Raw genomic sequence first — 13,754 nt, forward strand, 5'->3', positions numbered from 1 at the left:
CAAAGCCTGGCAAGCGGCAGCCACGGCAGGGGTTTTTAAAGGTTAGCTGGATTTTTAGTTGTTCTGTTATTTTTTTGGCAGGGTGGGGGGGTGGGGGAGGGGATATTATGGGGTGGCATGGTCTCCGCCACTACCAGGTTCTCTAATGTTTGCTACCACACTAAGTGAGTACTTACCAAGATCTCCCCCTTTGAAAATGCAAAGTTAGGGTTGTGGGGAAATCAAAGAAGAGCAGGCAGAGGAAAAGAGACGTAAGGGACATGAGGGGATGGAGAAAAAGCAGGAAAGGCACAAAAATGAGGAGAGAGAAGAGCAGGGGGAGAAAACAGCAAAAGAAAAAAAAATTACATGCTATTAATTATATTCATGGTGTTAATATTTAATTCATTATCATCTCCCGAAATGAAAAAGCAACAATATATGTATTACCTATGGCAAGCGCAAAAAAAAATCATGCAGTGGTTACACCCTTCTTTTCCAGAGGGCTCTGTCATCGTGCAAGATAAACAGCAGAGCCCTCACCCCCACCCCCGCCCGATGTGGAGAAGGCAGGGGACACCGGCAGAAATTTTTGCAAAGACGATGTGTTTTCTTAAGCAGGAAAAAAAAAAAAAGGGCACCTAATACTGGCCTATATAAAGTTGTTCTTACTTCACAAGGCCTCTGGCTGGGGCATGACATCAAGGTAGAGAACTCCTCATACAGCTCTGGGTTTCTCCAGGTACGGGGATCAAAGCACCCCCAGGCTCCCCAGACCCGCCTGTCACAACCAGCCTCCCACCAGGCTCCGAGTCTCCAGGGCTGGGCCCGGGAACCCAATGCGGCTGCAGACACCAGAGGGACTGGGCTGCCCCTCTCCTTAGTGTCAAGTTCTGGCCGTGGCCTTGGATGTCAGACACGGCCTTCTGCAAATTTGCCCCCTAGGCCCTGCCAGAGCTGCCGCTCAAAGACCGGTTTCCCAAAATATCAAAACCTAAGTGGACTTGAGAGGCTGGAGGGGAGGGGTGGGTTTCTGGCGGGACATGCTATGAGCCAGGTGCCATTGCTGGGCTCGGTGGTCCCTTAGTGCCCTCCCACCCCCGAGGGTGGAGCTGTGGGCCGCGGAGGGTGCAGGGGTGGGCGGTTACCTGGTTGGGGATGGCTCTCTTCTTGTTCAGCTGGGTGCTCCTCTGCTGGGCGCTGAAACCAAAGCACAGAGAGAGCTCATGCGGCGGGAAGCCCAGAGGGACGAGGAGCAAGAAGCCCTCGTGGCCCAGGTGGGGTTCTCTCCCGAGTGGGGGCCAAGGGCAGAGGCAGAGAGAAGCCCCCCGTGTACGAAGGGCTGCCCCAGGGAAAGAGAGCGGGCTCATGGAACGAACGAGATACCGAATTAAACCCTGACTTCTCATCCCGGATTTCGGCCACTCCTGAGAGCACCAGCTACTTCTAGGAGTCACTGGGTCCTGGCGCTTCCGAGAGGGGGCATGGGAAGCTGGATTCCCAAGTGGCTGGGAGGTAGCCATGCTGGCTGCAGAGTAACCTTCAGTGTTTGGGGGGTCAAACTTGAGGCTTCTTCCCGCTTTCCCCTCCCATCCTGGCCCGGGCACCAGGCCCAGCGCGGCTCTGACCACGCTGGGAGATGAGGCTGGGAGATGAGGCTACGGGACAGCTGCTCGCCATGAAAACGCTACTCATCTTGGATGGCTCCTGACCCAAGTCAGAGGACAGTCAAAGTCAATGTGTTTCTGCAAGGTCCCTTATTTACCTACAGTCCCAGATCTCTTTTCTTCTTCATCTACGTTGTTTCCTGGCTAGTTCACACCGGACAGACGAAGTCCCCTTTATTTTGTACGTGGGCACCTACTCAGCTCCCTTGTTTGTCCTAATATATTTTCTACTTGGACCATCATTATCACCACCGGCAACCAACTGATAACTCCTGTTACTTAGGGGTCATACTGTCTTTTCTTATCATATTGCTTTAGCTGGAACTTTTAAAACAATATGGAAAGGCAAAACATCTTGTTTAATCCCTTTACTGACTGCCTCTGGGATTTTACCTTAAAGTTCAAGTTGCCTGTTGGATAAGGTAGTGTGTGCACCTGTGTGTGTGCATGTATGTGTGTGCGTGTGTGTGCGTGTGTGTATGTATGTTAAGGAAGTAGGCTTCTGTTCCTAGATCAGTAAAGGGTGGAACATTAAGAATGGAAATGAGGGACTTCCCTGGCGGTCCAGTGGTTAAGACTCCGCGCGTCCACTGCAGGGGGCATGGGTTCAATCCCTGGTCAGGGAACTAAGATTCCCACGTGCCATGCGGCGCAGAAAAAAAAGAAAAGAATGGAAGTGGAATTTATCCAATTACTTCCCTAAGAATCAATACATTTACTACAAGGGTTTTTTCTCTGGGCCTTGTTTTTAGTGTTTCGAGGGCAGTGAGAAAACACCCCAGAACTTCTAAGCGCAGGAAGGAGGTGGATCGATAGCGTCTGAAGGACACAGAGCTGAGCCACTCACAGTGATGTCTGGGTGCTGGTGAGGCCCCAGACACTCTACTTCCTAAGGGCTTCCTGGGCCTCACACGTGCCTGGCAGACCCTCTTTCCCTTGCCTCCACCCAATCAGAGACTTCCCACTGCTTCGGGGGGTGTGTGTGTGAGTGTGAGTGTGTGTGTGTGTGTGTGTTGGGGGGAAAATCCAAAGTTTTCCCCTTGGCCTGCAGGCCCTCTTGGCGATGAGGCCTTGACCTCTGCCCTCCACCTTGCCTTGGTCTCCTCACGCTCCTGCTTCTCAGCCTTCCTTCCCTGTCTCCAGCGCTCTCTGCCCCAGCTCCGTCCCCATCACCTGGCTGTCATGACTTCCTTGGGAAGGTCTCTCCAAGCCTCATCCCTCACTGCCCTCTCCCACAGCCCCTCCACCTGCCCTCCTTTCCAACTGGCATCCTCCTTATGAGAACTGGCTTAACGACAGTGTGTGGGTTCTGAAAAGGCAAGGCCCAAGTCTGGCTTGTTCACTGTCCTAGGCCAAAGGCAGTGCTCCATGGCTATTCCGGGGGCCCCTGCAACATCCCACCCAGGGCTGGGGCCTGGGCCTGGGCCAGGTGGAGCCTGGCACCCTGGGCCCCGCCCCCAGCCAGGGCGTCCCCCGTTCACACACTAGGGAAAAGGCACACAGCAGGCAATACCCACCCGGTCACCAGCTGCTCAGTATAGTAACAGCTGGGGTAAGTGGGAAGGCCCAGGAATCCAGAGGAAAGAGTGGAGTGGTCAAAGGAAAAACAGAAGAGATTGTGAGAAGGAACTGTGGATGAAGTGTGAGAAGCAGAGACATCAAGGTGAGGAAAACAGCAGCAACCCGAAAAGGGGGACCAGCGTTTTCAGGCCCCACACACCCGGCTGCTGGGGGAACAGGAGCAGGAGGGGCTGCTTCCCCAGGCTAAGAGCCCAGCCTGAGGGGCAGTCCCCGGCCAGGGCCCCTCAGCCTTCCCCACAGCAGGGACAGTCCGGCCGGGGCCCTCAGCTCATCTGGGCTGGGGCAGCAGCTTCTAATCATGCCCCCCATTCATTCGTTCACTCATTCATTCATTCCACTCACCGACCATGTGTCCAGCACAGAAGAGCTGAGTGCACTGATAAATGTCTACCCAGGGAACTACTCAGCCAGTAGAGACCCTGGACGGGAAGACCCTCTTGCCCAGCCTGCTAGCCCCTTCCTCTCTGCACCCCCAAGGCCAGGCCACAAGGCCACCCTCTGGACTCCCACGGGCGGTGGACAGCCCCACCCCGGCACTGACCACACTGTGTCTTAACTGCCTGGGTGCACCTCTGTCCCTGGCGCGGGACCTTCCTTTCAGGGTGGGGACCTGGGTCTGTGCCTGCTGACTGCTGTTATCACAGGGCCTGGTGCAATGAAAGCACACCAGCGATACTGGCTAAACAAATACAAGGAGGCTGGCTACCAACCGCCTTTTATTCTATCAGGCTCCGGAAAGAGGACCTTCGTGAGCCATCAGAACAACCTGTGTGATACTCACCGAGGTGGGGGGCTGATGGCATCAGTGGGTGACACTGGAGGCCACCAGCATTTATATTTATATCCTGCTGTAATCAGCTCCCTGTTCTTCTGGCCCCTTATCCGGGTGCCGTGGAAGGTTCTAGTTTTAAATCTAGAGCATATGGACAGAAGCCATGCAAATCCTGGCAGCACTTCCCAAAGAGCAGCCCCTGGAGCCCTGAGCCCCTGAGCTGCTCAGTGAAAGGGCCCAGTGCATGTGGGGGAGACTGGGAAAGCTGCACGTGAGTCTATGAAAGGCTCTGAGAAGTCCTGCAGGAAAGGAAGCACTGAACGCTAGTTAGCCTTGCCCTTTCTTGAAGCCTCTGACCACTGGACTGCCCTTTCCTCCTTAAACTAACCATGGGGGTGCCCCACAGGAGGTGCATTGGGGACAATGAGGCTGGGGGGGTCGCTGCTACCCAGCAAAGCTTCCAGATGCTCTCCGATGGCCCCGCGCTTCACCTGGGGACCCCTGACAGAGAGACCTTCGTGCCCCGGCCCAGCAGCGGAATCCCAACTTGACCGCCTTTCTCAAGGCGTGGCTCTGAGGGTGGACACTCATGCCACCCCACCAGCCGCTATCTTGAAAAGTACATACTTGGCAAATCCAATGAAGTCTTCGTGGTTTGTGTTGATGTAGGACTGCTCGATGTCGATCAGAAGAAGAATCTGGGGGAAAGCAGGGGTCATGGTGAGTACAGAGCCCAGCGCGGCAGGGAGGGGCCGCTGCCAGAGCACTTCCCGCACCCGCCAGCAGGGGGTGCCCCGAAACAACCACGCTGTTTCCCAGGCAGGAGAACAGCGGTCACCCACCCACCCCTTCCCATATCCTGGGGTCCGTCTGCAGGGGGAAGGGGGCATGGGTGCTTCCAGACACCAAGGCCTCACAAGTGAGAAAGACTGGGCCAACAGAGCAGAGTGAGGCAGCCCAATGTGGTAGTCACAAGTGTGGCCTCCCAGGCCTTGAGTAGGGCAATAAGGCCTCACTGCAAAGGCTTAAATAGGTCACAATATGTCATGTTGAGAGTAGCGCCGGCATGCTATAAGTGCCTCATTAAAACGGCAAAGGTGGAAACTATATTCAATATCCTGTGATAAACCATAACGGAAAAGAACATGAAAAAGAATGTATATACGTGGATAACTGAATCACTTTCCTGTACAGCAGAAATTAAACAACATTGTAAATCAACTATACTTCAGTAAAGGACTTCCCCAGTGGCGCAGTGGTTAAGAATCCACCTGCCAATGCAGGGGACACGGGTTCAATCCCTAGTCCGGGAAGATCCCACATGCCGCAGAGCAACTCAGCCCGTGTGCCACAACTACTGAGCCTGCGCTCTAGAGCCCGCGAGCCACAACTACTGAAGCCCACGTGCCTACAGCCCGTGCTCTGCAACAAGAGAAACCACCACAATAAGAAGCCTGTGCACCGCAACGAAGAGTAGCGCCTGCTCACTGCAACTAGAGAAAGCCCGCACACAGCAATGAAGACCCAACGCAGCCAAAAATAAATAAATAAAATTTTTAAAAAAACAAAAAAACTATACTTAGGTAAAATCAAAAACAAACAAAAAACTGGCAAAGGTAATTTGGCCAGGTGAGGACATTAAAATGAAACACACGGGCACAAAGGCACACACCAGCCAGCTAGGATGTCGTCTCAGATAAGACACGGGCCCTTAAACAGTCCTGTCACTTCACTGTGCCTCTGAACCCTCAAGCATAAAGCGGGCCAGGCACTCAGATCTTGGGGGGTTGTTGGAAAATGCTGGGGTGCTCCATCCATGGGAGACACTGTCTCTGGTTTAAAAGGTCTGAGTCCTGTTGCCCCAGAGCCCAGCCATGACAACAGTGGGGCAACTGGGGGCTCTTGTGTGTATGGAAGAGACAGCAGCATTCTTGCCAACAATGACAACAAAACAAATTGGAATCTCTCAAGCTTTTCACAGAACTTCCAGGTTACAGAAGCTTCGAGGGAATGGGGGACCCTGTGAAGGACAAATGAGCAAGTTTCTTCTCCGTCAATGTCAAGGGGAGAGGGACTGTTCTAAACAAGGTGATCTCACAACCAAATACAACAGGTTGGCTTGTTTCGGTTCCAGTTTGAATAAACAGCTGCCAATCTCCTGGGATAAACCATAATGGAAAATAATATATATATAAAAAAAAGAAAGTCTATATGTGTATAACCGAGTCACTTTGCTGTACTGCAGAGATTGGCACACACTGTAAATCAACTATACTTCAATTAAAAAAAAAAAAAAAAGAGAGAGACAACACAGAGGACCACCGTGGGGGAAATAACCCAAACCAGGTGTCGGGCCACATGAAGGCAGGATGACAGCCCTGGGCTGAGCAGGTGACAGGTGAGACTTGAACTGTGGCTGTGTGGGGCATCTCACTTTCTACCTTTGGGTATGCTTATGACGGTCTTCGTAAGACAATGTGAAAACACAAAAAGCACTCAAACATGTTCCGGTGGGTGAATGGATAAGCAGGCTGTGGTCCACGTGCACCATGAAACACTACTTGGCAGTCCTAAGAGACACATTTTGGCTACACCACAAACAACAGGGATGAGTCCTGAATGCATGGTGCAGAGTGAAGGGACACAGGATCAAAAGGCTACCACAGCAAGAGTCCGTTCGCATGACATTCTGGAAAAGGCAAAACTACAGGGACGGGGAGCAACCTAGTGGTTGCCAGGGCCTGAGGGCCTGGGGGCCTGGGGGTCGGGGAGGGATTAACGACAAAGGGGCACAAGGATGGGGATTTGGGGGGTGGTGGCAGAACCGTTCCGTATGTTGAGTGAGGTGGTGGTGACCTTGCTGTACGCATTTGTCAAAACTCACACTGCACAACCAAGATCTACTGCACATAAACTGTATCCGAAGAATGAAACAAAAAGCCAGTACCTGGTCCTTGGTCCTCCCCTCCCGTTCCCGGATGTAAGTGGTGACGATTCGTTCGGTCTCCTCTCGCAACCGGGGGTAGGAGCTGAGCTGGAGGGAAAGCAGAGTGGCGGCGTCGGCTGGGTCCTCGTGGCTTGGGCAGCAAAGTGAGCCAAACGGAAAACATGGGCGGAGGGGGGGGTGACATGGAGTGGGCCCACCGGTTCCCCACCCCGCTCCTGTCTCAGAGCTGCTCCAGCCGGCAGACAAGAAGGGGACGGTGCGGGGGACGGTGGGCCGGAGAGACCGAGAGGGTGCCCGCACACAAGCAGAGGTGCTTTTCGAGAATGCGTTTCGGAGGTGGAAAGTGGCAGAGAAAGCGGGTGACAGCCACCCCCCTCCCTCGAAGTGCTGGGTGAGAGCAAGGACACAGTGTAATTAAAGCCCCTGGGCCACCAGGGCGAGGGCCCGAGCGCAGCTCAGGGGTGCGCAGCAGCGCCCGTTCTAGAATGGGGGGAGGGCCAGCATCTGGGCCATCGACCTCGGAGGGACTCCCTTGCGGGGGGCGGGAAACTGCTCCCGATCATCTCACCTTTGGGATCCACTCCTCTGACACCCCCGCTGCCCCAGCCTTTGCAGCAGCAACCAAACTAACGCACAGAAGCCCACCTTCCATGGTTTGGGGAAAGACCACGAGTTGGGAAAAATTGAGCAAATGGTCAAAATCACTCGAGGAAAAATTCCATTTTTTTTTTTGCCTACACCACGCGGCTTGTGAGATCTCAGTTCCCCGACCAGGGATCGAACCCGGGCCCTCTGCAGTGGAACTGCAGAGTCCTAACCACTGGACCGCCTAGGAATTCTGAAAAATTCTTAAATGCCTTGTGATGTGAGAACACGCAGATCAGCACACTGGCGAAGTGTTTCACCACGTTGGCGGCAGTTTGGAAACCACCTTTCTCAAAGCGTTCCAGGGATGGGCATGGGCACTCATCCCTGCTGCCTGCTTAGTAAGTGCATCTGGCGACATCAAAGGCCTTTCATCCCCGTCAGAGGCCCAAAATGCAAAGGTGGAACCCAAGTGCGACTGGCCCACCCCCTTGTGTCAGCCAAGGCAAAGTTGAGATGTCTCCAAGTGACCACTGGCCCACGGAAGGGGGTTCCTGCCGAGGCAGAGTTTCCCAGATGCTTGGGTTAAGACTCACGATGGGAAAGAGAAGATGGGGGACAGAAGCATAGGTGATAATAATGAAACCTTCTGTTACCTTCTCGGCACACTTTTTAATGACCGTGGCCAGTTCTGAGACCACGAGATCAACACACTTCAAACTTGGCTCTTTGAGTTTTACAATCTGTTTTTTCACAATGGCTTCAAAGGCCATGTCGGGGGTGAAGAGCCCCGTCCTGGGTCATGCGGAGGGCGGGATGAGGTAAAAAGACACCCAGGGGCAGTGCAGGCCACACACGCGGGACGGGAGACGGAGAAAGAAGAAACGAGAGTCAGCTGGTTAGTGACATGCATGGAAGAGCCTGCGCCCGCATTTGCCCCGGAAGCTGCTTCGGATCAAGAGGCGACCTGGGTCCAAGGGGTGGGCTTAGTCTGGGGTTTAATTATAAAAGTGCCATGGGTGGGAGTCAGCGTACGAACAGCTAAAGGTTTGGGGAGGCCTTGCCTTTTCGTGTCTGTGACAATGGGCTCTAGGACGAACATCTCCAAACCATCTGGGTTTCTTTCCCTTCCCTTTTCCAATCGAAGAAGCTTAAGAAGCAAATGTGGGCTTTTCCAGACTGAGAACAGAAGGATGAAGCAGAAACTCCTGCCTTGGAAGGCCAACCCAGAGCTCCACGGCCATGGGGGACGTGCAAGCACAAACTGGCCACCAGGAAGCGCTTCAGCACCTTGGCCAACATGTGCCGCCCCGGGAACCAGGCCGGGGGTCCGAGGGCCACTGCCCTGGGACAGCACTGCTCCTGCGGGAGCTGGTGGAGGCTGTTAGGGGCGAGCCCAGGGCCCAGCAACTCCTCAGGCCGCTGGCGTTTGGGCCTTTCTCGGCGCCTTGGGGACAGAGAAGTGGCTGGCTCCGGGAAAGCCTGAGGGGGCCAGGCATTCGTCAAGAAGGCATTTGTGAGGGGCAGGGAGGTTCAGGGAGCTTGGCCTCCAGCAGGTGACGCGAGGTCCCTCTCTGCTTCCCAGGAGACAGCAAAGCGACAGCCCAGCAAGACCCCCATCAGACACATGCTAAGCTTGGTATCAGGGTCCCAGGGAGCCCTGCCCACCAGTCTGGAATCTGGAGGCCTGGCACCCCCGGGCTGCACCCAGGCCAAAACGCTTCTGCCCCAGCCTCTGGGTAGAGGCCACGTTCTTGGAAACTGAGGCAATCTGGGAAGGGGAGGGAGGGGGACCAGCGGGGCAAAGGCCAAGCAGCACCGGGAGCCTGATACCAAACTCCCACAGCCCCGTTTCCACAAGGCCAGGAGTCACCCTGCCGAGGGTCCAATACCTTACTGGTACACTGCCTAACTGTATTGATTAGCTCCTGGATAACCAGGTCGACACATTTCAGACAGGGCTCTTTCAGCTTGACGACCTGCTTTTTCACAATGGCCTCGAATGCCAAGTCCGGGGTGAAGAGCCCGGTCCTAAAACCATCCGTACCCGGGGGGCAGGGGAGATAAGTCAGAGAGAAACAAAGCACGGTCAGCGATTTCATAGGCTCGGGTTGGGTTCCCCAGAGAGCCAAGGTTGCAGCAAGTCTGGGGGTCGGACGCCCGCGTCCGCTACTTGGAACCCCCCGGGGCAACCTGAGGACCCCACGGCGACACAAGAGTGGAGGGCGGGAGCAAAACGCTGGGGACCCAGGAGGCGTCCAGGGCACCCATGACGGGGACAAATGCTGGGTTCCTGCAATCGTGCCTTGGCTCTGACTTCCTCCCTACCCCCCAGGGCAAATCTGCAGCGAGCTTTCTGAGTTGGCTGACCACGGTAACTGGGCCCTTTAACCCATGTTTAACCTAAGGGCAGCGGACAGCCCGGACAGCCGCGGGGCTTATGACAGATCCACACAGAACTAAGCATATCCACCCTCGAGAGCCTTTGGAGACCCAGAGGGAGAGACTGACAGCTACTGCAAACCATCCCAGAGCCCTCTCCAGGCCTCCCAATCGGGGCACCCCAAGGATTGTGGGGACTGACTGGCTGCAGGGTGGCACAATGGAGGTGAAGGGAACACGGCGCCTCCCCCCGTGGAACTTGCCTGACTCCGTGGATATTCTTAATGGCGTAGCTGATCTCCCGTCTTAAGTCCTTCTCATCGAACTCCATCTGAGAAGAGACAAACCAAACACATGCAAGGAGGTACCTGAGGCACCGCCACATCAGGTCTGTACCTAGGGAATGTCACCTCCTGTGTACCGTTTATATTCACAGGGCAGAATATTTAATTGGTCAAAATTTTCAAGAACATTAAAACTCAGTTTCAGCAAGGATGCTCTGAAACTGACACTCTTGCTCTCTTGGAAGGAAAATCAACTCAAACTTTCTTCTGGGCTACGTGGCAGTACAAATCAAAACATACCTCTAAAAACATACCTATACTGTCACAAGGTAGTTTTAAGAGCTCTAGGAATTTATCTTGAGGAATTAATCAAGAATTAGCTACATTCACAAAACCATCCGTAACTGCTGAAAAATGTGCAAAGAACCTAAATGCCCCCAAATGGGAGACTGGTTAAATGAACGATGGGACAGTCATAAAATAAGATAGTGTTTTGCCATTGACAATGCATGAAATGTATATACTAGTTTGGAAAGATGGCAAATCATATGAAAAAAAAAAAAGAATACAAAGATGCATAATTATTAAAAAAAAAATACATATGCACACACTGGTATGCATGAATATATGTACTGTGCTTGTGGATGCAGGGAGGCTTTCTGCCTGCATTTGCACAGAAATAATTCTCAAAGGACACACATCCAGGTGCTAAGAGGCGTTGTCTGTGGGTGTTAGGATTATGGGTGTTTTTTTTCCTTTTAGCTTTTGCTCTTCTATTGAAAAGAACATGACTGGTTTTTACAAAGATGGCATGCGCTCACTGTGAAAAAGTGTAAAACTTCAAGCAATTAAAACAAAAAGAAACCTCCAATCCCAGCACCCATAGCTGACATTTTGTGACTATCCTTGCAGATCTGTCTCTGCAAAGACACACATCTAGACATGCGTGTATGATTTCATATGAAGGATGTTATAACTATCATCTGTACGTTCTGTTGCACATGCTGGCTCCATAATCTGCTTTTTCCCTTTCAACCACATGCTGGGGACATTTTCCCGTGTGAATTTACCTATATTGTCTATGTACTTTGCAAAGAACATGTATTCAGAGGAAGAAAATGGAACTTTTCATACAGCTCTGCTAGAAATCTCTAAGCTCAGGGAAGGAGGCCCGGGCCTGGAAGTGGGAGCTCGAGACCTCGTGGCCTGGGAGGAGGCCGGGTTCAAGGCCGACTGAGCAGGAGGGTCAAGGCTGACCAGAGGGCCCGGCCCGGGCAGTGCTACCTTCACCAGCTCGAAGGGAAACCGCTCGTGGAAGATGCGATTGATCCGGGCACCCCCGGAGAGCTCCAGCGTGTCCACTTGGTCTCCAGAGCCCTCGATCCTCTTTTCGAAGTCCACCCCAAACTGCTGGACCATCCTATGAGGAAAGAGAAAACCCGAAGTTCAAAGCAGAGGTTTTAACACAGCTCCGGAATTACGTCCCTGGTCAAGCTGTGGCTTACTTTCCTCCGCAGTGAAAGCACTGTATCCTAACCACTAGGCCACCAGGGAACGCCCATCTTTTTATTTTTTAGCAGCAAAAACAGACAAAATCCAGGAGCTGCCAGAGGCAAGCACTTGCTACACACCAGGCCCGCTCTATAGGCCTGTTACGACCATTCATTCACTGAGTTGGGGGCGGGGGGGGGGGGGTCAATTATTACTCCCATTTTGCAGATGGCAAGAGGGAGGTGCGGGGTGTGTGTCGGGGGTCACAGTTTAGCAACCTCTGCCCTGAGGTTTGGCCTGATCCGGCAGGACCGTGCCATGAAAAGGGAGCCCCTCCACACAAGTCAGGTGGCTTCCACTGGTTCCCGCCACCTCCCAGTCTGTTTGGGTCAGGACTCCACCACTGATGGGCTGAGAGGCCTTGGACAGGTGGCTCTGCCCTCTGAGCCTCAGTTTCTTCACCTGCAAAGTGGGTTGGTTGTAACAGCACTTCCACACAGGGTCACTGTAATAAGGATTTAAGGAGTTTCTAGATTTCATCAACTCAAAGCAGGCATTGGTCCCCAAATGCACTAATGGCCTGGACACCCCCCCAGAAAGAAAAATGTTGCCAATTAATGGTAATTCACCTGAATCATCTGATTTGAGAAGTTAAAAAAAATTTTTTTAAGTGCACACGTAACTGATGAAATGTGGTAACACCATACGTGGCCCCTTAGAACCCAGCCCAGTCCTTAAAAAAAAAGTGTCTCAGAGTATTGCTGATTAGTGCTTGGAGGAAGTGAGCAGTAAAGAACCAAGATATTTATCAGTGTTTTGGTTTTCTTTAGCATTTCTAATTGTTTCCCCCAGTCCCTGGCACTGTCTGTCTGAATCATTTTCTCATTTCCATTCCCCCAGTTCTGGATCTCCTCAAGTACTGTGTAGAGTTTCCCCAGAAGTTTCCCGCACTGGGCTGGCAGCAGGGAGCTGGCAGTTCCCTGGCACAGAGAAGCCCGGCTCTTACGGGCAAATACAGCTGATGCCTGCAAGCTGCCAGGGCGGCCAGGCTCGGCCACCAATGGATGGGGTTCTTCCTGAACACCCAGGGGGTCACACACAGGGTGTCCCAGATCCCCAGAAGGTCTCTGCCCACATGAAGCAGACAGTGCCCACACTTGACTTCCTTCCCAGAGACACACAAAGGCCTACGTTAATGCTGCACCTGGAATGGGGACCTTGAACGGTGGCCAAATCAGGGCCAAGATGGTAAAAGGCTTAGCACTACAGCAAGGACAGAGTACAGAGCAGGGAGTGGTTTAGGGAGCAGGACGAAGCCTACGCCAGCTGCCGCCAGACTCGGAAGGGAAAAGACGTAGCATACGTGAGCACCAGCCTCCCAGGGGCCCTGGAGTCCGAGCTGCACTCAGAGAGCACCCTTGCCAACTGTCATGGGTTAAATTGTGTCCCCCCAAAATTCATGTTGATGTCCTAACCTCCAGTACCTCAGAATGTGATCTTATTTGGAAACAAGAGTCTTTGCAGATGTCATTAGTTAAGATGAGGTCATACTGGAGAAGGGTGGGCCCCTAAGCCACTGTGACTGGTGTCCTTAGAAAAAGGGGAAATTTGGACACACACACAGGGAGAATGGCATGTGAAGATAAGACAGAGATTGGGAGCCCCAAAGTTGCCAGCAAGCCACTCGAAGTCCACAGAAGAAACCAACCCTGCCGACACCTTGATTCTGGACACTCAGTGTACATAACTATGAGACGATAAATTTCTTTTTCTTTTTTTTTTTTTTTTGGTCCACACTGCAGGGCTTGTGGGATCTTACTTCTCTGACCAGGGATTGAACCCAAGCCCTCGGCAGTGAGAGCACAGAGCCCTAACCACTGGACCGCCAGGGAATTCCCAATAAACTTCTATTTTCCTTTAAGCCACCCAGTTCGTGGTACTTTGCCGCAGCCACAGCAAATAAATACACCAAGGTACAGGGCAGGGAAGAGACCTACGGATGACCAGCGGTCCCTAGAGACGAATGGTCCTGAGTTTAGAGCCACAACTGCACGTCTAGGGAACGT

At 53.0% G+C, this 13,754-nt stretch overlaps 1 protein-coding gene across 11 annotated transcripts in view; it reads right to left on the minus strand.

Annotated features, from left to right (window-relative positions):
* Positions 1 to 13,754, minus strand: part of DNM2 (dynamin 2) — a 91,609-nt gene that overhangs the window by 20,912 nt on the left and 56,943 nt on the right. For 3 of the 11 annotated variants that reach the window (XM_057539683.1, XM_057539680.1, XM_057539679.1), the window contains exons 8-15: positions 11,482 to 11,617; positions 10,177 to 10,244; positions 9,424 to 9,562; positions 6,947 to 7,033; positions 4,627 to 4,697; positions 3,164 to 3,193; positions 1,128 to 1,179; positions 177 to 188 (exon numbers count right to left, since the gene is read on the minus strand). In XM_057539683.1, the coding sequence (XP_057395666.1) occupies positions 177 to 188; positions 1,128 to 1,179; positions 3,164 to 3,193; positions 4,627 to 4,697; positions 6,947 to 7,033; positions 9,424 to 9,562; positions 10,177 to 10,244; positions 11,482 to 11,617 (595 nt within the window). Of the gene's footprint in view, positions 1 to 176; positions 189 to 1,127; positions 1,180 to 3,163; positions 3,194 to 4,626; positions 4,698 to 6,946; positions 7,034 to 8,187; positions 8,327 to 9,423; positions 9,563 to 10,176; positions 10,245 to 11,481; positions 11,618 to 13,754 lie in introns of all 11 variants that reach the window. The other 8 variants (XM_057539689.1, XM_057539684.1, XM_057539681.1 and 5 more) reach the window with 4 other exon arrangements.

The sequence above is a fragment of the Balaenoptera acutorostrata genome, chromosome 2 (genome assembly GCF_949987535.1).
Source record: "Balaenoptera acutorostrata chromosome 2, mBalAcu1.1, whole genome shotgun sequence".
In the NCBI taxonomy this organism is placed as follows: Eukaryota; Metazoa; Chordata; class Mammalia; order Artiodactyla; family Balaenopteridae; genus Balaenoptera; species Balaenoptera acutorostrata.